Genomic DNA, 27,919 nt, shown 5'->3' with positions numbered 1-27,919 from the left:
AGTGCAAATCATCACCCTCGAAACTTAGCATGTGCCCATTACCATGAATTTCTCCTTGGATGTAAACATTCACATGTTACGTCTCACGCTTGCCGAATGAATCACTTCGGACTCTCCTCGCTGGTGCCTGACGGGGGCTTCTGGATTTCGTGAACAGCGTTACATAAGATTCCGATGATGTGCCCTCTATGTGGGCCAATCTATCCTCACCATATTGCCACCGATACATGGAGAAATCGGTCCAAACTCAGAACTCGCGCAGCCAGATTCCTGGACAAGGTTCCCGATCCTGGACGCCATTGCTCTCCGACAACGGCACAGTGTGGCATAGCATGACATGATGGATACACACCGACGTCTCAGATCTGCTCGTCTGATGCATCGAAACGAATTAGGTCTTGGCCGGTCAAAATTGCGTGCTTGCGTGCGTGTCTGGGCATCAATGACAAGGAGCGTTTGGCGTTGTATACAAGACTTGCAAGAAGTGGGTGGAGTGACGTGATCGGCACCATCATCACGTCAACGGGGGTCGAGCTTTGGTGTATCCACTAACAGTAATGAGGAGGAAACTGTGCGCTATGGTGTTAGTGTTGACTTGGGCTTACCAAATGCCGTCAGGTGCATTTCATTCCGGGGCGGATCTGATGGCTAAGCGATCAATTGCAGTAACCGTGCATGATTTCGCAATATTTGGCGTCGGGGAGCTATAGCGGGGCTGGCCCCCAGAGCAGTGAAGTATATAAGGAACTGTGAGCTCGTCATTCATACTATCCGCGAAGTCGGTTGTTGAGCAAGACAAAGAGACCTCAAAGAAACAAACAGGCTACATTTTCAGCCTAAGAACATGGCACCCTCAGCAATTACTACCACAGTCACCGAGGAGGCTAAGCCTCGTCAAACTTACAAGGTTCACTTGGGACAGTATAAAGAGATTGACCCTTACGAGGTGGACCGCGATGTCGAGACTGGAAAGAAGGGCGGTAAGGGGGCCAAGGTATGAAAGTCTCTACTTGCTGCCATATATCATGACCTGACCTGTGTGCGTCCTTCACAGTATACTGACAAACTGCTTCACAGTATCCTCATTACCTCCCTACCTGGAACCGGGAGCAGAAATGGGGGCCCCTAGAGCCTTTCGAGCACTACGAGCACGGCAAAGACGCCGACACATCATACCCTAACCTCTTACCTGAGGGAACCAAGGTCACCCAACTCACACCAACCATTGGCTCGGAAGTCTCTGGCATTCAACTATCTTCACTCAGCGACGCGGGCAAAGATGAGCTGGCTCACTTTGTCGCCAAGCGCAAGGTTGTTGCCTTCAGAAACCAAGACTTTGCCGACCTCTCCATCCCAGACGCCTTGAAGTATGGCGAGTACTTTGGCCGTCACCACATCCACCCGACATCTGGTGCCCCAGAGGGATACCCCGAGATTCACCTTGTCCACCGTGGCGAGGGTGACAAGGGAGCTGCTCAGTTCTTCGAAGCCCGAACCAGCTCCGTGGCCTGGCATTCGGACGTCTCGTATGAGAAGCAGCCCCCTGGCACAACTTTCCTATATATCCTCAACAAGCCAGAGACTGGCGGCGATACCCTGTTCGTCGACGCCGTGCAGGCTTACAACCGTCTCAGCCCGTTATTCCAGGAGCGCCTGCATGGCCTGCGAGCAACCCACTCCGGCATTGAACAGGTGAATGCCGCCGCGGCCAGAAACAGCATCAAGCGACGAGAGCCCGTGGTCAACGACCACCCTATTGTGCGAACCCACCCTGCCACGGGTGAGAAGGCGCTCTACATCAACCCTCAGTGTAAGTTGGTTTGGCAACCAAGGCAGCTCCCGCTCCCAAAACACCAGCTAACAGATGCAACAATAGTCACACGGGAAATTCTAGGCCTGAAGAGGGAAGAATCTGATGCTATTCTCAAGTTCCTATATGACCACTTGGCATATGGTGCCGACTTCCAGGCCAGGGTGAAGTGGGAGGAGGGCACCGTCGTCATTTGGGACAACCGAGTTACCCAGCACACCGCCCTTGTAGACTGGGAGGACGGCCAGCGACGTCACCTGGCTCGCATCACGCCCCAGGCCGAAGTGCCTTATGAGACACCCTTCGAGGCGCGCAAGTAGGTAAATCTTTGTGTCGCCTGAAGGCAAAATAGAATGAGAAATGAGAGCATAGTTTGATAGCATATAATACTTGGAAGCAATAGACTCCCTTGGAACTTGTATACGATACGATGCAGTTTTGACTCGAAAAGAATGTGGTGTATGGTGACTATGGTCCCCCATGGCTGGGTCGAAATGGGTTGGGCAGCCCGAATTTCCGATTCCACTTGAGTCTCCTACCCTGATCGCCGCTCAGGCGAATTTTTACACCAAAAGACTTGAGGATTGTTCGGCACGCGTTCACTAGGACTGACTGTAGTACTTGCCCCAGGTGACATGATTTGGAGATCAAGTGTCTGGTGTGATGTGTGTATAATAGCCAGGGGTGGTTGTAAGTGGGAACTTCGACCTTGTACGCCCATGAACCGTACAAAATGCTATTGCGAGTGCGAATAAATCCTACGAGGAGACAAAGGGAGCCATGGAGTCTGTCAACCATACAGTGTAGGATGCGAGATGCCTCCAAGCAAATGGTGATGTGACCCCCATTCAAACCCAGACTCCAAAAGAAACGCCGCAGACTTGGTTAATTGAACAAATAGTACCAATACAGCGCCGTCTCTCCCGAATTCTCCGTCCCTCTGTACAAAAACTCGTCGTAGCCCCCAAAGACAGCGCCACAGCCCGCATAAAACCGACAGGCGGCCACGTTACTATCCTGCGTTTCAATTTTAATTCCGGCTACGTCCAGACCTCTCGCCCATTCGACCACTCTGTTAAACAGTTTCTTCCCGTACCCTTGGCCTCTCAGCTCGCTGGAAACGGCAAAGTCATGCAGAGTGACCATGTTATGCCAGTCTTTGAATGCCATGGCGTAGCCATGCACTGACCCAGAGTCGTCACGAAGCGCAAAAATAACCTTGTGCGTAGCCTGTTGAGCGACCTCGAAGTCATCGTCTACTCCACCGTAGGATTTAGTGTACTCGCGCGTTGGAGTTAGTTGAATGTCTGAAGGGCTTGAGATGGATGCCAAGTGAGCGTACGGTCGGGAGAATTTGGAGGAGACTTTGAATGAAAAGTTGCATCCCGCGAGATCGGCATTTGTCAGACTATCTGCCGTTGAGACCTGCATTTTTTGACGTGGATAAAAGCCGAAAGCGAAAGCTCGGCAGTTGTTAATCATGTGAAATCCGATCAGGAATTGCTTTGCTAGGCGAGATGGGCTCTTTTGCGACCGGCTGATGTTGCGCAAGACGTCTGACTCCAGTACGCCGTGTGTTGACGACTAATAGGGTGCAGTCCTGTGAGACGAGACATGCGTACAGTCACCAACTTGTTTATTACCGAAAGGGATGTGCCTGAAATTAAAACAAAAAAAAAACATCACTAAAGCCCATTATGACTGTTCACCGGTCATCCAAGTTTGGGGCGTTATGTTCCACAGTTGCCACATATCAGATGCCCGCCCTGCGAGACATTGAAGCTAGACGTTTCTACTCTGTTCATGTTTCGGGCTTAACCATTGCATTAATCCCTAACAGTCCCTAATGTGACGTTCTTTTTCTATGCAGCTCTCTTGACTATCCTTGAGACGGATGTCTACTCTCAAACTATACCGCTCAAGGGTGCTGCCTACTGCCTATGAGCCTGCCTTGTTGACCACGGGCCATGGCACGGCAAAGACCATGTATCACCAAATTCAAAACTGTAACCCAAAAAGCAGGCATAAAAATTGTCAAAAAGGCACAAGTCATTCCTGAAGCCCACCAAGTACAGCCAGACCGCGCTGGTCAGCATGTCACGATAACTGAGGCACTAATCGAAAATTCCCGGCCATTAAGGAATTAAGCCGTCGATTTCCTCGGCATCCATAGGGCGGCGCGCTTTACAAATTAGCACTTGACGTTTATTCCCGTGTTTATTTCCGCAAGCCCTCTGTCTTTGCCGATAAACCAAGTGTCGCAGAGAATAACTATAAGGGTGTATAACACACAAAATACTGTGGCGTGGCCACGTCCGTTTTTTGTGACACCAAGTTTGGCGCTCACAGCCATCCAACAGAACTAGTCGTCTTCACCAGAAAACCATGTCGATGCGGATTGCCGGTGTTCGCCCCGTCAGATCAGCAAAAAAGTTCCATTGGCGCCTTGCTCAGCAGCCGCGACACACGTACGGCTCGATGAGAATGTCGGCCTCCTTCCGCCAGGTTGAGCACACCATCAGTGGCTCCCACACAAGAGAGTATCTCGGTGCAACGGCCAATGGAGACGACGATGTTCCCCAACTGGCTGTGAAGCAGTACATCCCACTCAACAACCCGCGCCCGCAACCTGGCGATGTGACCATTATTGGCGCCCACGCCAACGGCTTCCCCAAGGTCTCCCCTTTGCCCGCTTTTGGCCTTTGGCCAGAAGACCCAAATTCACAAGAGCTAACTATTTCTGCAGGAGTTGTACGAGCCTCTTTGGGACGATGTGTACGATCGGCTGTTGTGGAAGAACATCCGCATCAGGTCGATCTGGATCGTGGACATATGGAACCAAGGCCAGTCCGGGGTGCTCAACGAAAAGATGCTAGGCAATGACCGATCGTAAGAAAAAAAAAAAAAAAAAAAATTCACCCCTCAATGCGTACCGTTTCAGTACTGTCAGACTCACGCTTTTCCAGCGTCCTGGTTCGACCACGCCAGAGACTTGATGAACCTGATCAACTCGAAGCAAGACGACATCCGGCACGCCATCGCCGGCATCCGCCACAGCATGGGCGGCACACAACTGTAAGGAGGGGCTGCTCACACAAATCCCAACAACAGAAAAAATGAAAAGATGGTTGACAAGAAAAACGGTCAAAAGTTGTCTCCTTTCGCTGATGCACCCGCGGCTCCTCGACTCGCTGGTCCTCATCGAACCCGTCATCCAGATGCAAAACGGCGGCGTCATACCAGCCGTCCTGTCCACACGCCGCCGTGACGCCTGGCCGTCCACGCAAGAAGCAGTGTCCAAGTTCAAGGGGACGAAATTCTACCAAGCTTGGGATCCGCGCGTCCTGGACCGCTGGGTCAAGTACGGCCTTCGCCGGGGGCCCACGGAGCTCTACCCAGAAGCCGATGGCGAGCAGGCGACGCTGACAACCACGAAGCACCAGGAGCTGTTCACCTTTCTGCGACCAACGTACCGCTCCGAGTCGGCAGACGCCATCGTCGACCGGGACCCTTTGGGAGCAGGAATTCCCGGGGTATCCGTTTTACCGGCCCGAGCCGGCACACGCCTTCCGGCGGGTACCGGACCTGCGCCCCAGCACGCTGTACATATTTGGGAACGAGTCTGAAATGTTGCGGCCAGACCGGCGACAGGAGAAGATGGCGAGGACGGGCACCGGGGTCGGGGGTAGTGGCGGCGCCGAGGCCGGCCGTGTGAGGCAGGCTGTACTCGACTGCGGGCATCTGGTGGCCATGGAAAAGGTTGCAGAGTCGGCGGATGCAATTGGCGAGTTGCTCGGGGAAGATCTGGCCAGGCAGAGCAAGGAGAGAAAGAAGTTTGGGCGCCGTTGGAAAGAAAAGACGAGAAGAGAGCAGTTTACCATCGATGAAAGGTGGGCGAGTGAGGTTAAGCCGTCTTCGCTGGATGGTCGTGGTACAAAGCTTTGAGGTGGCGTCTGCCCGGGCGCGTTACGCACTATTAGAAAACGTACAGACATGCCTGAACCTTTGATGATTACTTGCAGCTGGTCGTTTGCTGTGTACCGCGTGCCATAGACTCCTACGCAGGAAGTCTTTGGAATGGCTGTCTATTTCTAAATCCTCAGCAAGACTACATGGTACCGGTGCGCCGAAAACAATATTCATGCACGCATGAATAGTCAAACGACAATTGGCTGAGAATCTTCCATTAAAATAAACGCCCAGTCTATTTACAAGACTTAGGTTCGAATCGCGATGAGAATGCGGCCCTCTTAAATATTAGCAACCAAATAAAACATCCCTTTTTACAGAAAATGCCTCTTAAAAAAGAATGCTCAGAAAAACCGGAAAAGAAAAATCCGTGGGTCAAATTATGCACGAGAATCAACTTCGGTCTTGGTCTCACTTTCAGAGTCCTTGGCAAGAGTCTGGTTGTTGTTCAGCTTAGGGTTGCGGAGCAAGAGCCCAAAGACGATGAGGGGAACGCAAAGACAAATCCCGGTAATTGTGAGCAGCTTCTGGATATATTGGTATGAGCTGATCATGGCCGTACGCTCAGGGGTGCCGACCGGATACAGCGGTGCAACGGTCAAGGGCGAGTTGTAAGCCAGAGGACCCAGGGTGGCATTAATAGGGCTCAGGCTCTCATTGAGTTTTTCGGGCAGCAGTTGAGTCCACATGGCGCCTGAGACGGTGTTTCCAAGTGCAGACCCAATGTTGTAAGTCGCAAGATAGATACCTGTCATGACGGCCAAGTGCTCGTGTCTAAGATTGACCTGCAATGAGGCCTGGGTGGTGTAGGGAAACAAGCCGCCCGCGACCCCGAGAACCACTTGAGCACCGATAACACCAGCCCGGGCAGATCCATTTGCAGAGCCTCGGAAGTGAATCAAGAGGCCAAACGCGACCATGTACAGCATTGTACCAATGACAACAAAGATTTTAAGCCGGCGGACTCTGTACACAACCAAGCCCAGAAGAGGACCGACGATGACGCTGGTGAAGCTGTAGAGCGAAATCACACGGGTGGCGGTGTTTTGGGAAAAGTCAAAGGCAACAATCAAGACGGTCCACAGGAAATCAGATTGCATAGTGTAGGCAAAGTTGAGGAAGATGGCGATTCCCATGGGAGCCCAGACAGAACGGTCCTTCATGTTGGTAAAGGGAACAAGTGGGTGCGGAGCCCTGAGTTCCCAACAGACAAAGGCAGGAATACATACGACGCCGACGGCAATGGGCGCAATGATGTGAGCCGACTTCCACTGTGAGCTCTCGCCACCCGCAAGCGTGAGCGGAACAAGCACTAGCTCAAGAACGGCAACAATGAGAATGATGCCGATGACGTCTAGAAGCCAGAACAACTCGAGAGCAAAATTTCTGAAACCGAGCCGTTTGAATGACGACGTGTAGTTCTCCAGCAGGCCTTGGCGCTTGGCACGGCGAGAAACAACAAGCAAACTGAGAATCAGAGGCAAGGAACACACTGGGAAGATGATGGCCCACATGCCGATACCCCATTCCCATGTGCTCTTTCGAAGCACGAGCTCGGAAATATTCCCGCTCACCCAGGTGTTGATGATGAAGGGCAGGGCGGGGACGTAGCTGAAGAAGAGACGGGCGCGAGTCGAGGTTATATCAGCAATGATGACTTCTACCAGCAGAATAATCATGGTGTAGCCAATCTGGTACAAAACACTGCCGCCAGCAAAGGTGTCGACATTTTTGGAAGCGGCTTCGATGATGGTACCGAGAACGTAGAAGAAGATGGACAAGCAAATGAGCTCGATACGGCCAAAGACGTCGGCAATCTTGGCGGCCGTGGGCTGGGCGCCAACCGAGACGACAGATCGAATAACGTTGATGGTGGATGCGAGAGAATGCTTGCCGAAAGAGTTGGTCGCCGAGGGCTGGAAAGCGTAGCGGAGGGTGCCGTCGAGGCCGTAGGCGTATGCGACAAGGAAGACGCCGAAGAAGATGAAGACCCTGTCCCAGTTGGTTGTGACGGAGGAGATGGCCTCGACACGAGCAACGCCCGGTGATGTAATGTCCTTGACGGCCTCGGCAGCCGTGGCTGGTGGTGTGTGATGTTGGCCAACGCTGGCAACAGAGCTTGGGGGGTCGGCTGCCTTTTCAGGTTCAAGCCGGCTGCCCATTTTGTCTGTGTTGAGGGGCGGCTGCATGATGTGTAGGTGCAGAGTTGAGGGCAGATGAAATGAAGTCGAAGAAAGAACATAAAGACAGGATGCAGCACCCAAGCTACTGTCTGTGGCAGAATATATTCACCCACCGACGAGGTATACGCTAATATACCTTGGCGTATTATAGTCAACTACCTAGGTACCTAGGTATAGAGCGGCTTTTTGCCTTCCACTGTAGTTGGTGGGTAATAAGAATAATGGCTGGAAACAGCTGCAACGCTAGTGCCAGCAAACCAGTCTAAGCGCAATGGCTTGGAGAGCGTCTGGGGTGCAATGTCTCGGGTATTAACGAATATTCAATGTCTGAATGAGACCATTGAAGCCAATGTCTCACCCCGGAAGCGGAAGGGGCAAGGAATGGAATAAAGGGAGAAGCGAACATGCAGACAGGTGGAGGCGTTCATGGCCTTATATCATTATTTCCGTGGGCTGGACAGCAATGTCTGCATCGGTTCAGCCCTTCGACTACATGCAAATCTTGCAGGATCCATGTCCATACACCACGGTCAGAAGGGGATACGAAACGATGCTTTCCGAGCTGGGACACTAGGGTTGAATGCACAAACCCCCGTATCCCTGCCATGCTCATGCTCATGCTCATGCTCGACACCGAAAAGTGGCCGAGCTGCTTTAAATGGACGGTAACTCACCATGTCCCCATAACCTAGCCAATGGGCCAAATGCTCCTGCTGGTTCTTTTTCTCTTCTTTCTGGGGTCACTCTCGTTGCCTGTTCCTTCTCCATTTGCCATCTCAATAAGGGTCCATTTTATATTCCCGACTTGGCTTCAGAGATCCTCTCCCTCCATCTGGTAACTACGGCTGTTCTTCTTCGTTTTATCTTTTTACTCTTTAAATATGGGGAAAAAAAATGGATCTGGGGCGATGCCTTGTGGACCTGTTTATCAGATGGATCTGATGAGATTAATTGGCTCCTGGACGCTGCCAAGGACAGGGCCAAACAGCCACTCACGTCGCCATTTGCCCCATGAAAAGCCACGGAGGCCTGCGCTCTTCAAGCCCAACGTCGAATTAAGCTTGAGAACAACACTCCTCGGCGCGGGAGCTGGGGCGCGCCACGCAGGGATGCCAATCGCTGCGCTTGCATTCATCACCCGGAGGTCCGACGCATGAGTATTCGGCATGGCCGGCGGGGACAAGCAACTAGTCACCATGAGTTGTCCGAATATAGCAATCATAACCGCCATCATGAACCGCTAACATGTTTTGACTTTGACTTTCGGAATGAACGAGCAATGCGAGTTGTGAAGAAAGAAAAAAATCCCCTTTGTCAGGACCACTCACTTTCCTCTATCCACAACGATTTGCCGTCGCGCCTGACTCGTCCCCATAGTTTTCCAGGTTGTTATTTCCCATTAAAACCTCTTCCATGGTGGAAATGGTTCCATTTGATTGCATCGTCCTGTTCTAGATTAACCGCGCTTCCATTGAGACACTCGGCTTTTGTATAATAAACACACCAGACTAGGGCCCCGATTACCAGTAGTTTCGTTCCGAGCGGCGGCTTATCAATCATTAATAACAATCCCAAAGGAACCATCGATGCCTAAAACAAACTTGCCAGACCAAACTAGTCAGCATGGAGCTTTACAGCATTTAATTTTTTGGCGGATCCTAATTAGCTTGGCACTGCCACCTCTGGCCTCGCACTAGTTCCATGCTGTCTCGTTTAATATGCCCTTTTATTTTTACCAAAATTCCTATACATCATTTAAGTGTACTAGCTCCATGCTTTCTCAAGCCCGAGCACAATACCTTATCATCGGGTCTTGACAAGAGGGACGGCAACTTAGAAACTGACTTGAAAGCAAACACTTCTGATTGAAACACTCTCCCATAGAGCCCAAGCTACTAAGGGGCCTCGTGAGTTGGCAATTGTTCGACTGTTTGAGAAGTAATTGCTCAGCTCAGCTCACAGGACGGCGATACGGAGTATTCCTATTTCTTGTTCTCAAACTCGATTGCGAAATTTCTGGCCGAAAACAGACTCTTTCCACATTATCCGCACGGCTAGGCGTGTATACATATTATAATGAAGAATGCAGTTCCGCATACATGTGAGCCCCTAGTTCAAAATTGTGCTTGAGCTTCGTTTGCCTTGCGTCACAGATGAGCGCCAATAGTAGCCCGGAAAAAAAAAAAAAAAAAAAAAAAAAAAAAACACGACTCGAATCCAATACACACACGATACACTACACGATAGAAACGTATGTGGTGCCAGCGATTGTTTAGGATCCCCAGCCACCCCATCAACGCGACGGGCCATGCGGCTTCCACCGCGTCAATTCGATTGATTGGATGTCAGGTCGCACACGAGCCTCCGGCTATTTATTGCATCGTGCCTCGTATGAGTACTTCTTGATACATTATCCACCACGTGTACATTAAGCTAGCAATTTCGAGCTTGAGGGCTGAAATGAGGAGACATTCTCCTGAACGGACGCGTAGACTAAATGCAAGGCAAGGCTTGGTCCTCTCGACTCTTTTGAAAGACTTCGCCATTGCGCACAAGCGTTTTCGTCCATGGCGCCTATCCGGCCTCTCATCTCGTACTATGCTGCGAGAAACACGTATCATTGCATCGGAGCTTGTTGCGTGCTACCACCGGGTCAGGATTACACGAGGTATTCACATGCTGTACTACATCTTTTCCTACCCGGGGTCAACTGGTTTGCACAACGTATTGTAGGTGGATGGTACGTTTTATTACCTGTAATATAATGTTGTGCATCGTTTTGTGCCTCGCGACTTTTAGTTCCCGATGCTGTGAGTTATCGGGTCAGGCATCGTACTACGCACCAGTGTCGGTCGAGCGCACACTGCAATCCTGATAGCAGCCACGAAACTAAATGAAGCCAAATGCAGTGCTACGCACTTTTGGAGGGTTGACGGCGCATTGTCTGTTCCCATGCGGGACGCGTCATTTACAACCTACAGTATTTATAGAATCAGTGGTTCGCCCTTTATTGTAAACCCTGGTGGATAGTTCGCCACAGAACAGCAACAGCTGAGCGGTATAGTTTCAGGCTTCCGCCAGGCAGTCAGCTTCACAACCTCCATTACGCTCAGAGTACGAAATGAAGTTTGAGGTTGCTTTTTTAATTGTATTTGCGGCAGCGCAAGCCACGGTCGCAACTAGGTTCGGGTTCATAGGCGAGCAGATGGACGGCGAAAAGCAAACAATAGAAGGGCATTCAACATTCGGTGGCCTATCAGCTGGGCAAGACGGTCGATGCGGTATTAATCAAGGGAGAAGATCCTGTCCCAAAGGATACTGCTGCTCGATGGAAGGGTCAGTACCGACTCACATTTGCCTTCAACTCACTCTTGGACTGCTGTTAACATTGTTTTCTGTCTTGAGGACTAGATGGTGCGGCAGGGGGGATGAATACTGCTCGTCTCCCGCGTGCCAGGTCGACTTTTCCGATAGTTGCGACGGGAACATTCGCCCGAGTGGTCCAGACACGAAGCATGTCGATCGATCCAAGTACGGTTTGGTTCCATACGGGCAGGGGGTTTACCATTGCGAAAAATATGGTGTGATTGCGCTTTCATACGACGATGGGCCGTATCAGTACACTTCTGATCTGCTAAACTTGCTCAAGGCATGCCACTACCTCTCAACCGATGCCACGCATATAGACACCTGATCAGGTCTGATTACTAACATGGAGAAGAGATACAAAGCCAAGGCAACATTCTTCGTTACTGGCCGAAATCTTGGCAAAGGTGCCATCAATGATGCCGCATTTCCCTGGCGCAACCTCATCAAGCGCATGGTCGATGAAGGCCACCAAATTGGCAGCCACTCATGGTCACATCAGCGTCTTCCCGAAATCAGCGACACACAGCTAGACAACCAAATCTTCTACAATGGAATTGCGCTGGCTGACATCCTCGGCTACTTCCCAACGTATTTTCGTCCGCCTTACTCGGCAAGCAGCGACAAAGTCGACCGACGGCTGGGTGAACTAGGGTACCATGTCACATACTTCAATCTCGATACTGAGGGGTACTTGCATGACTCTCCAGATGAGATTCAAAAGTCAAAGGACATATGGGATAGGAATGTCGAGGGGAAAGACCCCAAGAATACGAAGTGGCTGGACATTGAGCATGACATAGTGTATCAGTCGGTATACAACCTGACGGAGCATATGCTCAAGTCGCTGTTTAAAAATGGATTCAAGTCGGTCACGGTAGGGGAATGCTTAAACGATCCAAGAAAGAATTGGTATAGGAGAGTCCATAATGAGAAGAAGTCATCGGTGGAGTGAAAATGGCCAATTCTCTCATTTATATGGGAAATAGTATGTCATTTCATTTTCGAGAGATACAGGATCAAGCGCGTTGACTCTAGGTTCTTCCGCAGTTGCTGCCTTGCTTAGTTCACCTTCCACCTGTTTTATATGAAGATATCGAGTGATATTGACTCTTTACTTCGGCGCCTATTAGTTGGGTAATATCGCCTCGAACACGACCAAGTCTGAAATCATACGTACTGGACATCAATGACGCGTCTTCTCGTCCGCATCGATCCAGATGAGAGCTATTCTGATCGGATAATTACTTCAGGATCCAAAAATGCATGTATTTACTTGCACGGCGGTGCCCAAAGAGGGGAAGGTCGCGTCTCACCCCGAACAATCGAGGTGCATTGCATTCCCGAAGTCGGACGCCACGGCTCGGAGTCTTGCCTCCCGACAAATGCTATCACATAGAAATCCCATCTCCTGCATAATCTGAACCAACTTCATCCATCGCAACCGTTATTGGTGGTTTCCCTGTTCTGTTTGCATTATCGCTTTGTAATAATATATCGAACAGGATATGGGTAGCACTGCCGATCCGCGCCTTGTCAAACTCCCATGCCTGTGGTGCGAGGATGCCGTCAAGTTGTCCGAACGCGAATTTTATGCCACTATTGAGACCTGAGTCCAAGGCTTGAACGAGGTATTAACAGCTCGGATTCTATCACGTTAAAGTCACTGATTCATAGGGATGCTTGGATGAGAGACCTGCTTGCTATATCATGGGACTTTCGTACTCTCAATAGCCGGGATAAGATAATAAATTACTTAAAGCGCCACCTCACGCCTTCTAGCCTAAAAAGCATTCAACTCCGCAAATCGGGATCTTTCCAACCAAAACTGAAGCAATTACCCGATGTCGAATGGGTTGAGGCCATGTTTGACTTCAAGACCAAGGTGGGATTTGGATCGGTTATTGTTCGACTAGTCAATGACGCTGGAATCTGGAAGGTGTTCATGATTGGTTTCATGCTGCAGAAGCTAAAAACGTTTGATGAGACTACACATCTCAACAGACCGCATGGTGGGAGCAACTCTCTCGATGGATCCGGGAATTGGCAGGAGAGGAGGGAGGGATAGAAAGAGTCTTTGGTTGAGGATCCTGAGGTAGTTGTTATCGGGGCAGGTATGTATTTGGCATCATTTATTCCCCGACGTGTACTGACGGAGTGTGGCCAAGGACAATCTGGATTGGATGTTGGTGCTCGACTCGGGCAGCAAGGTGTAGCGACGCCCATTATCGACAAGAATGATCGGATTGGGGACATTTAGCGCAATAGATACAGAGTAAGCATAAGGCCCTGGTAATGTTTTCATCAATGTTAATCGTTCAACTAAGCGCTGACAACGGGAAAGTCAAAGTATGCCGGAGCCGCGGCGGAATCAGGGCATTCAATGAGAACGGCTTGGTGCTGGCGGACGGGTCAACGTTGCCCGCTGATGTAGTTGTTCTTGCAACGGGGTACGATAACATGCGCACGTCGGCGCCGCAAGATATTTGGAGACAAGGTTGCCGAGCAGCTTTATAATGTGAGGGATCTCAAGGATGAGGGGGAGTCGAACGCAGTAAGTGTGCCCCCAACAAGCACAAACTCTGGATGCGAACCATAATGCTAATGAGCACGTAGATGTGGCGATATAGTGGGCATCCAGGATTCTGGTATATGGGTGGTAGTTTGGCCTTGTGTAGGATACATTCGCTGCTTTTGACATTGCAGATCAAGGCGTGTGAGGGGGAACTTTCTGTGGCCCCTAGTAATTAGTAAGAGGAGATCAATATTCCTTGACTAGTAGAGGAACACAACAATGTTGACGAAGATTAGGACGCTAGGTTGCGGTTGCTCAGCCGCAAGTCAAGTTCCCAAGCGGAGGCGCAGACTTGAGTAAAACTATTACAGGGTAGGAATCGCCGGTGCTTACTCTCGGCTTACATGTACGCCAGATGAGCGGCCGATAATTCGTCCAAAGGTCACTCATAAATACTCCCAAACATAAGCCTTTGTCGAGTCATCTCACACAGAGTCCAGGCCACATCTATTTGAAGATGAAGCTGAATGACGGCGTCAACACAGGGCCACTAAATTCCCGTCCGCTTGAGGAAACTCGGAGACCTTACATCGAGGGGATTTTGTTTGAGGGAGGTCATAACTCCAAGTTGTCGCGGTTGTCCCCGTATCTTCTTGCGAGTCTCCAACTCTTCCGCCGCCGACATGACTCAATCCACCCAACCGGCTTTTAGGGAAAGCAACACATTGGCACAGCCAGCATTCTTCCCAATGGCTTGCAGCCAACAGCATTTCTGCTTGCCTGCAAGTGTGTGGAAAGTATAGTACTCATCCTGATCCGGCTGGGCATCATTATCCACAGATCGGCGGGCCAGGCGCTGCTGCAAAGCCGAGGACTGTCGATGGCCTCAAAGTTCCCATAGCAGAAAATAGCTAGCTTACTATAAACCCCTTACATAAACCTTCTATCATGTTTTGTGTATTGGCCCTTCATTGACGGCGCTGCTCAATTCGTTCCGCAGCATCCACACATTTAATGTCCTATTTTGTACTGATGTTAGTCTGTCTACGTAGGTATTTACTTCAGTACAAGACCGGTGAACCGTTTCAGCAGTTGCAGGCCCCCTCTCAAGTAGGGACCCTTAAATTACGATAATGCCTTTGGAGGCTTGGCATCCTTGACCCTGAGGCCTTACTGCAAAGTTCCTATCAACGCAGGCAGCTAATCAGTGACTGGCTGGTCAACTACAACCAAGCTCAATACGATGGCAATATGACACATATCGATCCACTTCTTGACTGTCATTCTGCTCAGAATCACAACTCTAGGCCAATTGTCGTACAATACGTAGACGCGCCGAGTGGTTTGACCACGTCCGAGCAACCCAGCCGACACCATGATGTAGGTGCGTATATCACTAACTGAAGTGCATTGGCATTTACTGAGTCATTCCAATACGTGCAAGGGTGGCCTGTCAGCGTATGGGAGTCGGGAGGACGCAAGTTGTTGGTTGGTATCACATTTGCTTTGGTTAGTTTGCACCTACGGCCGCAAATATCCACTCGGTATGGCTCGAACCACTGACACCTACAGTGGGAGGCAAAAAGTATTTGAACAGATCAGGTACCTGGCTATCGCAATTAATACTATAATACACTATAGTGTATCAGTGTATATTCCTCGGTGGGCAAATATATCCCACCACGCACTGTATACAGGAAACTACAGCGGAGTAACGTGAAAGCATAATTAAACGCCAATTCTAAACAATACCTGTTCTTCTCCAGAAGGGACATGTGGTTTGCGGCGACTTCGGCGACAAAATTCGTAAAGTGAGGCTGCCAACGCTCATGCCACCACCCATCCATGCAACGTCCGTGTGTGTTGGTCTGTTGGTAGTAGGCAACACGGCCTAACAGGCTCTCCATTGCTGGTTATGGTAACGCGTGTATATCGAAAACTCGAATGCGTAATTTAGGCAGCCAGCGGTTGGACGGTGTATGTGGGACGGCCAACATGCGTGGAAGCAGACCGCGGCTGCCACCCTCAAATAACATAAAATGACAAGACTACTTCGTTGATGGCAGAGATGTTGAAGCGTCCGCTGTGTCAAACAAATTTCTTTGCATTTCTATCTGTACACACATCTTATACCACTCTGATACGCGATATTTTAGCAATACATTTCAATGTTAACATGGCCGCCATTACGCGGAACGAGCTTGTCAATTTAGCCAGATGTCCGAAGTGTGGCTACAACAACATAACTGGAGTTGAATATTGCCAGGCCACCCTGCCCGACGGTAACACTTGTGGGCGTGAGCTAACCCAATATGTCTAGTTGTGGCACTTCCATGTAAGTGTTTTACTGTATAGTGCCTGGCAGGCAGTGAGGCTAATAAGAAGTTCGTATGGAAAGAGACTAGAGTGAATAACGACCAGCCAAATGTAGTACGCGTGAGTAAGTGGGATTTTTGGTTACTGGAATGGTGCTGCGGAGTTTAGCGAGTAACGTCAACTGCTTGTACAGAAATTCGTGCAGCGTAGCCAAATATTAAAACCATCCATGTCTCTTCAATGTTGTTTCTACTTGCCTTTCCCACTACGAAGCCACGCCATAAATCCGTCTGCAACGTCAGTATAGCCCTTTTTCCCCAGGTCATCCTGCACCCTTCTTCTCCAATCCACCTCGTCACCGCTTGACAGATTCATTCCGCTAGAGACACGAAATTTGGTTCTTATCCATTCTACGGGAACGAATCCCGCAATTTCCCAATCAATAATGCTAATACGACCAGTATCCAAGTCCACAAGGACGTTAGTCGGACCAAGATCACAGTGGTTGAAGACGAGGGTCGAGCAATCCATTTTCAAATCATCGCAGCTTTCTTGTAGATTCTGGGGACTACAGTCCGAAGCTTTCTTGCGCAGATATAGTTCCGCGAGTGCGTTGCCATCAACGCCGCTCATCATGCCATTCCCAGTATATTTTGCCATTTCCACACAGGCATCGCCAATTCTCTCTGCGTACTGCTGTCTCTTGGATTCGTCCAGGGTTTCCCATATGCTGTCGATTGTTTGTCCGCGGACCCGCCCAAGAAAAATATAGTATCGACCGTCGTATTCGGCGTGGTGGATAACATTGGGAATCGAAAAGCTCCAATCTTGCTCACGACGTCGCTCATGCATCCAAGCTAGCGTGACGTGCTCTCTCGTCACATCCGGGATGTCTAAGATCCTTGCTTTACAAAAGACATCGCCCACGCTAAAGACGGCGGAGATATCTCCAGCATCATATACCAACTTGATTTCGCTCGTAGGTGATAGTGGCCGAGACTCTGGTAAAGGAGATGGTGCGTCGGATATCTTGAAGCCCGCGCCATTTCCATCTTGCCAGTCACAATCTGAAAGAGACGCACGGGATAGCAGAATTTTGCCCCCGATGAGCCAGGAATTCTGGTCTATCTCCCGAATAGACTCTCGGACGGGACAATTTGCCATTGTGAGCGGTGGATATAGGATGATTCGATATGAAGAGAGAAGGTTGACGTGGATGGTCTCGGGACAGTTTCCTGAATCTTGCACTGGTCTTTATGGGCGTGGGCTTGACCGCTTTCTGGCGGGGCTCCACACATTCAGGAATAAGACCAGTTAACGTAGAGTAATTTTGAATCTCCCCCCGACGACTCCTGAGAGCTAACACTTGAGGAGTCTCCCCCGGTTTTCGGAGTACCGGACATTGTTTGAGACGGCTCTGCAAAGGTTAGCGAATTCGATATTACAGTAACAACATGTACCGTATATGTCCTTACTTTATGCTCTTTCTTTCTCCCGAAGGTTTACTTTTCCAGTCCGACATGCTGGTGAATCTTGGATTTCCAAGATCCGCTCCAACTCCGCAGTCGTAGAAGATGTGATCATGACGGTGAGTACCCAGAGCCAACTCACTCACAGTATATTGCGGCCAACGATATCAAATGGCCATTGGCATGGCTGCGAATACGCCTGCTCACCGACGCGTCAGGTCTTTCCGAGTTCTAAATTGATGTCGATGAGCTAACAGATACCAAGGACTAGTGGCATAGTGATGGTCACCATTTCGTTTCCCCTCGACGACCTAAGAACTCGACTTCTGTCCCATCTATGTCTCTCTCCGTCTGCCAACCCACACAACTCGACTTACAGCCCCTTTCAACTTCTTACACCGAGTTCCCTACCGTCGGCGAAATGAGGGGACTCGAGTGGTAGCATGGGTTGCTCCGCTGCTCCAGGCCTAGCCAGTGTTGTCACCGCAACCTCTGCCGAGCTCTGTGCGGCCAGTGAGAGAAGTGGACTTTCTTTTATCCAAGCTGGTGACTTTTTAATACGGTTGTTCAATAATAGCTGGTAGCCTCTGCGTACGAAGACCGGGCAGTTTCAGAGAGAATACCCTACACCAAGACAATAGGCAGCAAATCAACACAGATTCTATTGGTACCATGCATACTTATTTATACATGCCTACTTTACCAAATTCGCGGGTAAGGCTTGGAAATCGATCTGCATTGATCGGCCAAACCTTTTAGTTACTCTTTACTCACTTATATGTCGTTGTGCTCACAATTCTCATACACACCCATTCATCCCTCTACAAACACTCCCTTCTGTGGCCACCGCGCCATTACTAGATGCGATGATGACATGTTTATCTTTACACCTCTGAAGGAATATGGTGCAGAAGCCGCGGCTGTAGCATAAGTCAAGGATGTTGCTGCTGACGGCTATGCCAGTGGCTGCGACCGAGACAGCAGCTCTGACAAGGGCTTGATATCAAGGGCTTGCAGCGTAATGGCTCGATTAGAAGATAACCTTGTAGGATGTCAAAGGTCCTTGATTTCCAAGGAAAGGGAAGGGACTGGTGACCATTATATATACATGAAAAGAACGGCTGTGCCTAAGGCTCCCAGCGGGTCATGTGTTCAGTCTGTGTAACCTCGTAGGTCCTACATCAGCGATGCCCCTTTGTTGGGCGTTGTTGTTGTTGAGCTTTGACCGTGTAACCACAGCAACTTTCGGAGCATCATCATTCCCGGGTAAGTCAGATAAAATAGATACCAGCATACCTGTGTAAGTGCCCACATCTTATACTTATTATAAGCTGATATGGAGAAGCGTCAGAAGTAGTGTTACATATCACCTAGATTGGAGGTCCAAGGATTTGACCCTAAGATGAATTTCCTTCCTCGAGTCTCAGTGAACTTCCCTTTGGATCCGAGCTGAAGGCCCTGTGGCGTACCACTTCCAATAACATTGAGGCCTTTAAGCTGCCCACGATACGTGTCATGTCGACGCTTTTCCTTGTTCTGTTCTAGTGACCGAATAGTAGCTTGTCTATTGATGTCTCGGCTTCCTTGACCACATATTGGGTCTCTCGACGAAACTCGTTGACTTTGACGTCCTCGCCTTCCCACATTACCTTAGCCACGCTCAGCATACTACTCCTAATGGCCATTGCCTTACGCAATATGTGTGATTATGTTGCTAAATGGCGAATATGTTCCGTCGGAAAGTTACTCGTTATGTTCTTCCTGGAACCTCTCTCAAATAGTAGTCTGACTCTTCCGGAGTGTTAGACTACCCCTCCAACATACATTCAAGTATCATGGCAAGGGTGGGCCCTTGAGCAATTGATGCGATGCTGCGTGGGAGACTACTTCGTGGTTCCCAGCGTGAATTATAAGGGTTAGGGAAGACAGAAGGAAGTGACTCCCGCAAATGTAGCTAGTTACGTAAGATATCTTACACGTAATAATAATAGACCCAGAATAAAGCTCCTGAAGGGAGGCTCGAGGTATAAATGGTATGATAACTATAACTATATATAGTTATATGTGTGTCTAGAAGATTAATACTACTAAAATCAGCTCCCAGTAATAAAGTGAATAATGCATAGGGAAATTGAATAGACCTGTTTGGCGGCTGGCCAAGACGAAGAGTGGGATCCGACGGCGTCATGCCAACCGACGGTGCCGCGAATGATTAACAAGACGCTCTCCATCTTGAAGTACTTAAGGAAGTCATGTCATAACATGTGCAGAAGTCTATTGCACCGATCGCAAAAACACGGTTCCCAGGATCCGTCTCGCTTTCGTATTCTTAGTCTAGGGCACCCTGTTTTCCCAGTATAGCTATACCCATCACAAGTCCCGGCTTTCACAACCTTGCGGGTGCAGGATTCCTATACCTGCCACCTGCCCGTCCCATGGCAGCGTAGCAAAGCTCCGTTGTTTTGGGTTCTGTAATGGAGTGTATAATGTAGCCGAGCTCATTTTTGGTATATTCCCGAATAGCTTGGGCGCCGTTGGTTTAATTGTAGTCGCAAAGTTTTCAAGCGCCGTAGAACCTGAGCAGATCAAAGTCCTTGGCTGAGCAGATCAAAGTCCTTGGCTGAGCAGATCAAAGTCCTTGGCTGAGCAGATCAAAGTCCTTGGCTGAGCAGATCAAAGTCCTTGGCTGAGCAGATCAAAGTCCTTGGCTGAGCAGATCAAAGTCCTTGGCTGAGCAGATCAAAGTCTTTGGCTGAGCAGATGCCAATGGGTTTATGACCAGGCCCGTTGACAGCATGTTGTTAGCTTTCTGAGTGGTAAGAATTTTTCCTGTTCGATAGTAAATGTCGCTCACATGCGTAATAGCTGCGTGGCGAGCGTGCCCACAGAGGTGCTCGCCGCGTATACTAGGATCTCCCCAGATTCTTCTTCACTCACAGGGTCAGTCGGACTTCCGGGAAGCTGCAAACATAGTTTGAAGGCTAGACCGAGGGCTACTATACTTGTTCCTGCTACTGCTTCGGCGTCCTCCATGCTCATGTGAGGCGGAACCTTGAACTTAAACTGGGCATCTGCGGAAACATAATCTGCGGAACAATCTGTGGTTTTATCAAATGGGTTGGAACCATGAACTCCGCCGCAGACTCGATCCCCGATCTGGAAGCAAGCCGTTTTGGACTCATCACTTACGAAACCGGAGAAGTAACATCCATCGACACATCCGGGTGTAGGGAAGCGGTCCTCCATTTTCCAGTCGCATGGGTTGAGTGCCTCGCAGGCTACTTTGACTAGGATTCGGTGGGCGCGAAAGCGTGGAATCGGAATATTGTGTAGGATAGAGAGGATCCCATCCTTGTCCCGAATGGCAGTCTGAGACTTGGCTATAGGTTGCAACTTGGCAGTGCGCGTAGGCGACATGACGTAGTTGTCTCTATGCAAGCAACGGGCTTGGATGCCCAGTCACCGTCTACATATGTTATTGTCGATGGGGTCCTGTCACACGGATTACGTCAAGCAAAAATTAGAAGCCCTTTGTTACACAAGGAGATCACGAGAACTGTGGGGCACACTAGGCACGGGCCGTTCCTTTCATGTATATAAGATGGTCTCCCCTCGCCTTCTGGCTTGGAGGAACCAAGGACCTTTGACATCCTACAAGATTATCATTGAATTGAGCCCCTTTGCTTCAAGCCCTCTAACGAGCCCTTGTCACAGGTCCACTGCGTTGACTGTTGGAGTCTTTTTAGTTTCCTCGGCCCGGCGACTGACTCAGCTCGTTTAAGCCAGGATACAATAGTAGATTGACGGCAGCTGAGGCTTTTATTCGGATAAAGATAATTCTCTTATAATAATTACTCTCGTTTATATTAATAGTTATATTATACATAATAATCAATGACGCATCCCGATGCGTTCATGGTGTCTTGTGTGGTTGGTTACCGTTCCCTGGCCTAGGTACGGCCAAAATACAGTGTTACTAGATGCCCTCTCTCTAGCCCGTTTTTTTGATTTTTCTTTTTAAATAAGTTAATAATTTATAGACTTTTTAATTTTATTAAAAGCGGTTTTTTACCTCATAATTTATATCCTTTATGTTATTAATCTTCTGCCAAGTATAAAAAGGAGATTTTTTAATTTAGGACCCAGCTTTGGTTTATATATACCTCAAGCCACTCATCCTCGTCTGGGTCCAGCTGCAAAGGCCAGTATTTAGCGTCGCACCTAATCTTCCATAGTCCCTCTATGTTGCTAGGACTGCTCAAACACAAGTTTTCAAAGGGCAAAGTATTATGACCTACACGGGCGACATGGTAGGCTTGTGCGTCGCTACACGGCGACTTCTTTTGTGCCATTTCTCCGCTGCGAGCGTCCAAGGGGGCTTCACTCCCCCAACTTGGCTCCACGTATCGTCTGCCAAGGTTAGCAAACGTCCACTGACTATCCAGCTTTGGATTCTCTACATCTAGCGAGGCTGAGAGAACTATATTCGCCCCCATGCTTTCGGCAAGAACTTCCTGAGGGGGGCGTAGTGAGTCAGCGAACCGGTGCGGAGCAATGTTTCTATCAATTGGCACCGTCCGTGTTGCCAAGGTTGGCATCATCCCTGTATTCACACGAGGGATTGCTATCTCGTCCCGCACTTTTGCAAGATGGTTGCCCTCGGAGACTCCAGTATATTCTATCCTGGCCATGGTACAACGTCTCTTCATTGCATTAGACAGGAACGCAACGATGGGCTGACTTGTATGCGCCTGGACATTAATCATCGCTCCGCGGTATGATACCTCAAGCGTATCAAGCTCGCGACAGCCTTCCATGGGGATGTGAATCTCCTGGGCCTGCCCTGGCTGCTTTACCAAGGATGTATGTAGTTTGACCGTGAGGACACGTGACCCCTCGTTGATTTCAGGACGGAGTAACACAAGATGCGGAATTACATCTTGCGTCAGCACAGTTCTTTCGTCTACATCTACAAGGCACCAATTTCGATCCCAGCGGAGGCCAGTCGGACCTATGCTCCATTTTGTGTCATGGTGAACACGCCAGCCAGAGCATCCAATTACCGGGTAGATTATAATAAGATTGACGTAAAGCGTGCCTTCGGTCGGGAGCTCTGGGCGTTGGGATATGTCCAGGTCGCGGAAATTGGATTCAATAAAGGTGATGAAAGCATTCACATCTTCAGCGGTACTCATGGCCCCGAGGCTAACCCTGGCGATTCCCGACGGCTTGCCTCCAATGATGATATTTCTGCACCCACAGCGTATTCCTGCCATGTAATTGCGGAATAATTCCCAAGGGGCCAGCTCAAGACTTGTTGCGACCCCGCCCGGATTGCAAACATCCCCTGTTCTCAAGTGTATGTTGGATTTCGTGGCAGCCTTCTCTAGCTCAGATAGATCTAGCCATCTACGGCGCATGTCCCTTATATTGAAAGCAATGATGGGGCCCTGCGTTCTATGATCTCCATACTCGGAGCTGTCGTGTTTGTAGATGGTGCAAATCGAATGGCCATTTCCGTGACGTAAAGCCGATAGTCGCGTGAATAAGTATTTAGCTAGCCCCGACACGTGCTCAGACACTGCGCGCTGGGAATGGTACAGTCGATGGTGTGCCGTAAGAGCATGGCCAAGCGCAATAATATTGTGGAAAGGAAGGGTTCCATCCTCGAGGTATTCGTGTGGGTGCCCTCTCTTGAACGAGTGCCAGGGGAGGCTCGTGTTGACCGCCCTTTCAATAGTACCGCCTCCAAAGTATTGCTTCCCTTCCAGGAGAGTAGCGACGGCCCTTCGAACAATAAGACCGCCAAGATCAGGATACCCGAATATTTTGTAAAAGCTGAGCACCGCAAAATCAGGTGCTGCATCAGCATCCGTGAAATCCAGTTGCGCTGTGGATGCAAGCGCTGCGGCATCAAATAGTGTGTACATATTCGCATGAGCTTGCAGGCTAGACCGTCTTAGCATTGAAGACCAGGTAAGTGGAAGCCGCCTCCCTGACATATTTGACTGCCCAGGATAGGTGAAGATTCCCACCTTTTCTGGGGGCTTGGCTACATCACCATGTCCTAGGCTTCCAGACTTGAGCCAGTTTTCAACAGCATTGTCGTTTACAAAGCAGACAGATGCAGCACCAGAAAGTTGACGTAGACCAAGAAGGCTAGTATGGGACTCCATATGGTAGCCATACCAGAACCCGTCGATGGGTGAAGCCACCTTTTGCATGTTATTCTCCGCTGACAGTCTGTCGTTGCATTGCAGGATTTCTGCGACTAGTTTAACTCCTGCAGTAGCATTCTGTACGAAGACGATATCAAAATCATCATAACTAGCATTGAAAAAATCCAGGATACGATGGCGGACCTCTTCAACCAGCCTTGTAGAGAGCTTGGAAGAGGGTGACTCTGAGTGCGGGTTGCCATAGACATTGTTGCGCATGTCTTGCCAGGTTTCTTCCATAGCAGATGGGCTTAAGATGGTTGCGCCAGCATGATCCAAGTATACTTGGCCTGGGTGTGTCAGTCTTCTATATGAATCAATTTATACCACCAAGGCGGGTATAGATGACAGTACCTTGAAGCATGGGATACTCAGCGGCTCGGACAGCTTCAGCGTTGTAGGTCATGTTTGGAGGATTATCAAGGGTGAAATACTATATGCTTTTACTTGAGTTTATGAGAATCGAGAAAATTGCTGTTGGTGGCATGAGAGGCTTGGTCAATTTTTATAGTTTTTCATGGCACCAAAAATTGAACAACACGAGATTTCCACCGGATTGACTAGAGTACCATACTTGAGTCACGTATGGCTTTGCAATAATGTATACGAGTCAGATGAGACATGGAATGGCCCCCATGTTTGCCCTTTTCGCTACGGATTTGTAAGGAGGAATTAAAGCAGCTGCTGTTGCAATCCTTTTAGCCTACATTTCGTCGAGATGGGCCACGTTGCGCTGTTCTCAAAGTTGCATTCTTCTTGTAATAAAACCACTCTTTACACCTCGACCTCTTTGTTACAGTACGGTAGAATAAAACAATTTTCGAAGGATCATCTCACTCATCCCCGTGTAGTACCTACCTAGTGTAAATACTACAAGCTAACTTGTATACTTACACGGATGCAAGTACAGGTATAATATGTTCCAGCGTAGATGCATAACGAAGTTGCTCCCTCGTATCCCTTACTACAGATTGACACTTATCCTTCTGTCCGCGCCCCAGGCTTTAGAATCATGTAGAATGCGACTCAACAGCCCTGCGTTGGCCAAAAGCCGCACATGATAGGTAAAACAACGATGGATTGTAAGACTGTGATTGATCACACCACACCAGATAAACAAGTGTCAATGTGACTCACCAACGGTCTGTAAACAATGCCCGACGACCCGTGTGGCGTCACTCACGCTATCTAGCATTTGCACCTGGAGAGCCGCTAATGCAGCAGTCGTCACCATGTCGACAAGTTCTCAACGATAGACTTCCAGGGAACATCCTATAGTGCCCAAGCTACGCAATGATGCCAATAGCCCCGTTGGGAGCCGAGACCAACAGGTGGGCCCGCTAGTAGAGGCTGAGCAGCCAAGGGGAGAGAAAATGCCAAGCCTGCGAATCAAGACTTGTGACCAATCTTCAGTATTGATTTGTCACAACAAGAGGGGGGCTTTCGGCTCACATTGGTGCCCAGGAGTGTAATTTCGGCTGTCGAGTTACGACTATTGACGTGGCCAAGCCTTCTTACGCTTATGTTGATATGACTGATATTTCTGACGCTTGGTAGTAACATACTATTGCCATAGGACACCATCTTGAATCTGTAGATCATGCAAGTCATGCGAGCCGCCTTCCTACTTGGTGTTACGAGCTATTTTCTAGCTTTGTATTCCCTTTTTTAATTACTTTACTTACAACGAGCTCTTTTAGTATGTGTATGCCTAAATAGTTAACCCTCTAGCCTCAAGAATGTGTCGGATAGAGCTGTTGGCTTGGGTAGACGTAGGGTCAAGCATAAACCAAAGAAATCTCAGTCTGGGTCAGAGGTCAAACAAAGACAAGCAAAGAGGACTCTTTTCTATGTCAAACTTGACATCACCAACGTAGACGGCAAATTTAAAACATGCACCACCATGGCATGACACCCTAGCCCTAATGGTTGCAAGATAGCCAAGAGAGGCCGTCGCTAGCCACGTATAAAGCTAGTCAGAAAATTCTAGCTAGCCACATTTATTGTGTTCGGACCGATTTGTCCGGCCACGTAGAGGATCGTGTACAATGCTGAACAGCAGGAAAATGCATTGTACTAACCACCACATGACCGGAGAAAGCTTACGTTTTAATAGTGAAAACTGTCCACAGGCCAGCAGCTTATCTATATAAAGTAAGACGGTTCTTTGTGGCTGCTTCCTTTTCTTCCCTTCCTTTTATCTACACAACATGCCTAGCAGGTAATACTAGATCTTGTTATACTCTATAAAAGAAAAAAGTTTTCAAAATACTCTTTAACGATGCAACCCAATACACTTACATTTTCCCACAACCTTAGCTCAGATACTAGGGCGCGCCTATTAGAGCACTTCTCAGGTGATGGCCCTCCGGCAAACGATCGCTGGGCAGCCCTATGGAATAAAGGTGACTTTCTTCCATGGGATAAAGGAATTCCAAGCCCCGCACTTCAAGACGCCCTTGAAGAATATAACCAGCTTTTTGGGCACTCGGTTTTTATCAAGGATCCTATTACAGGCGTAACTCGTCGGAAGCGAGCTCTAGTTCCTGGATGTGGCCGTGGCTATGACGTGCTTCTCCTCGCGAGCTTTGGCTATAACGCTTATGGTCTTGAGGTCTCTTCCAAAGCTGTTTCTTGTTGTAAAGAATTTGCAGCAGAAAACAAGTACCCTGTGAAAGATAGTAGCATTGGACCTGGCCAGGCTACGTTTATTTTAGGTGACTTCTTTAAAGAGGAATGGCTTAGCGAGGTTGAAGGTGGCCGGACCTTTGAGCTGTTTTATGACTATACTGTAAGCTATTTTATACCCGAGTTATTATACCTGAATAGTATTAACGACTAATACACGAAAACAACTGCTTTCTAGTTCTTTTGTGCCCTTGCTCCACCGATGCGCCATCACTGGGCACTACGGTACTTGCACCTAGCTTCACCTCACCCTGAGACCCGGTTAATCTGTCTAGAGTTCCCAACTTATAAAGAGCCTTCTACAGGAGGTCCACCCTTTGGTGTGCCATCCCCAGTGTATGCTGCCCATTTAGGGCAGCCGGGTGCAGAGCAGACTTATGATGCAGAAGGAAATCTCGTGGCAAAAGTCCAGGAAGTGAATGGTCCGTGTTTTTATAGGATTGCGCATTGGAAGCCAGAAAGGACCCATGAAGTAGGTAAAGGCACAGATTGGGTTAGCGTTTGGAAAGTTAGGTCTGCGTAACCAATACGGTCACAAATGTAGCCTCAATTTGGCCCGTCTAATACCAGGGCTGTATGCGAAGATAAAGTGTTATACAGATTGTGTTTAGAGCAAATCACTTATGGACTATTTGGCTTAGGCCGGTGACGATAAACTTGGCGTGTTTGCCCCTCGGTAGGTTGAAAAAGCATGTTCTACTTTGGCGAGACCACTGTTAAAATGTAACCAATGTCACATCAGTCGCTGTCTGGCTCGTGACGGCTGCTTTAAATTGAGTAAGCTCAAAGCATGCGACAGGAAGAGCGGCAAAATTTACAGACCCATTGACTTGAATGGCCACCTGCAAATCATAAAATATACCGATGTTGACAGTTGCGGACATCTGACGTGGACCACCAGGAGAGTTTGCCGACTGTAGGGGTACGTTCGGCTATTAAGGGCTATGGAGAGGGTCGGTTTATCTTGATGTTTGAAACAATGTTCTAGTGACCTCCATAGCTTCCTAGTCCGATAGTCCTAGGGCTCTGACAATGGTACGTTGGGGAGGTATTGCAGGCACACCTCGGGCGACTCCTCCGATACATCCCATGTCTTGGGTTGATCTTTAGGATAGATGCAATCAATTGCGCAGACCTGGTCATTGGCCTTTGAGATGCGCCCGAATGCATCTATGGAACAGAGCCAGAGCCCATAGGCTGAAGCAAGTTCATCATTGTCTTCCTCGCATGGTATCCCTCGGGTCATATACGCCTCCCGGCACCTGTGCTTCGTCTCGGTCCGCCACCCGTGTATTGTTAACAGCAATCATATAACGATAATCGACACGATGTTTAGGATACTAGATTTACCAGTACTCCAAAAGCCTGAACTAGCGGGGTTAGGG

General features: G+C 49.1%; 9 protein-coding genes across 9 annotated transcripts; 5 read left to right on the top strand and 4 right to left on the bottom strand.

Moving 5' to 3' along the window:
• Positions 1–844: 844 nt before the first annotated feature.
• J3458_017719 (uncharacterized protein) lies at positions 845–2,208 on the top strand (the record flags this gene model as incomplete). The annotated part of the gene is made up of 3 exons (XM_066121112.1): positions 845–994; positions 1,078–1,810; positions 1,877–2,208. 3 exons carry the CDS (start codon positions 845–847, stop codon positions 2,128–2,130), a joined length of 1,137 nt encoding a protein of 378 aa, XP_065973869.1. The 3' UTR covers positions 2,131–2,208.
• Positions 2,209–2,695: 487 nt separating this feature from the next.
• J3458_017718 (uncharacterized protein) lies at positions 2,696–3,241 on the bottom strand (the record flags this gene model as incomplete). Its single annotated transcript, XM_007814402.2, has 1 exon — positions 2,696–3,241. One exon carries the CDS (start codon positions 3,239–3,241, stop codon positions 2,696–2,698), a length of 546 nt encoding a protein of 181 aa, XP_007812593.2.
• Positions 3,242–4,195: 954 nt separating this feature from the next.
• Positions 4,196–4,889, top strand: J3458_017717 (uncharacterized protein; the record flags this gene model as incomplete). The annotated part of the gene is made up of 2 exons (XM_066121111.1): positions 4,196–4,664; positions 4,777–4,889. The coding sequence occupies 2 exons, from the start codon at positions 4,196–4,198 to the stop codon at positions 4,887–4,889; spliced, it is 582 nt and encodes a 193-aa protein (XP_065973868.1).
• Positions 4,890–4,977: 88 nt separating this feature from the next.
• J3458_017716 (uncharacterized protein) lies at positions 4,978–5,755 on the top strand (the record flags this gene model as incomplete). Its single annotated transcript, XM_066121110.1, has 2 exons — positions 4,978–5,386; positions 5,451–5,755. 2 exons carry the CDS (start codon positions 4,978–4,980, stop codon positions 5,753–5,755), a joined length of 714 nt encoding a protein of 237 aa, XP_065973867.1.
• Positions 5,756–6,159: 404 nt separating this feature from the next.
• Positions 6,160–7,968, bottom strand: SIT1_1 (ferrioxamine B transporter; the record flags this gene model as incomplete). Its single annotated transcript, XM_007814400.2, has 1 exon — positions 6,160–7,968. One exon carries the CDS (start codon positions 7,966–7,968, stop codon positions 6,160–6,162), a length of 1,809 nt encoding a protein of 602 aa, XP_007812591.2.
• Positions 7,969–11,674: 3,706 nt separating this feature from the next.
• J3458_017714 (uncharacterized protein) lies at positions 11,675–12,283 on the top strand (the record flags this gene model as incomplete). Its single annotated transcript, XM_007814399.2, has 1 exon — positions 11,675–12,283. The coding sequence occupies one exon, from the start codon at positions 11,675–11,677 to the stop codon at positions 12,281–12,283; it is 609 nt and encodes a 202-aa protein (XP_007812590.2).
• Positions 12,284–13,192: 909 nt separating this feature from the next.
• Positions 13,193–13,580, top strand: J3458_017713 (uncharacterized protein; the record flags this gene model as incomplete). The annotated part of the gene is made up of 2 exons (XM_066121109.1): positions 13,193–13,442; positions 13,497–13,580. The coding sequence occupies one exon, from the start codon at positions 13,193–13,195 to the stop codon at positions 13,394–13,396; it is 204 nt and encodes a 67-aa protein (XP_065973866.1). The 3' UTR covers positions 13,397–13,442; positions 13,497–13,580.
• Positions 13,581–16,408: 2,828 nt separating this feature from the next.
• On the bottom strand, positions 16,409–17,323 carry J3458_017712 (uncharacterized protein; the record flags this gene model as incomplete). Its single annotated transcript, XM_066121108.1, has 1 exon — positions 16,409–17,323. One exon carries the CDS (start codon positions 17,321–17,323, stop codon positions 16,409–16,411), a length of 915 nt encoding a protein of 304 aa, XP_065973865.1.
• Positions 17,324–21,758: 4,435 nt separating this feature from the next.
• On the bottom strand, positions 21,759–24,252 carry J3458_017711 (uncharacterized protein; the record flags this gene model as incomplete). The annotated part of the gene is made up of 2 exons (XM_066121107.1): positions 21,759–24,136; positions 24,201–24,252. The coding sequence occupies 2 exons, from the start codon at positions 24,250–24,252 to the stop codon at positions 21,759–21,761; spliced, it is 2,430 nt and encodes an 809-aa protein (XP_065973864.1).
• Between the last annotated feature and the right edge of the window lie 3,667 nt (positions 24,253–27,919).

The sequence above is a fragment of the Metarhizium acridum genome, assembly GCF_019434415.1.
Source record: "Metarhizium acridum strain ARSEF 324 chromosome Unknown scaffold_443, whole genome shotgun sequence".
Classification (NCBI taxonomy): domain Eukaryota; kingdom Fungi; phylum Ascomycota; class Sordariomycetes; order Hypocreales; family Clavicipitaceae; genus Metarhizium; species Metarhizium acridum.
The sequence above is the reverse complement of the archived record's forward strand: the minus strand, read 5'-3'. Positions and strand labels throughout refer to the sequence as shown.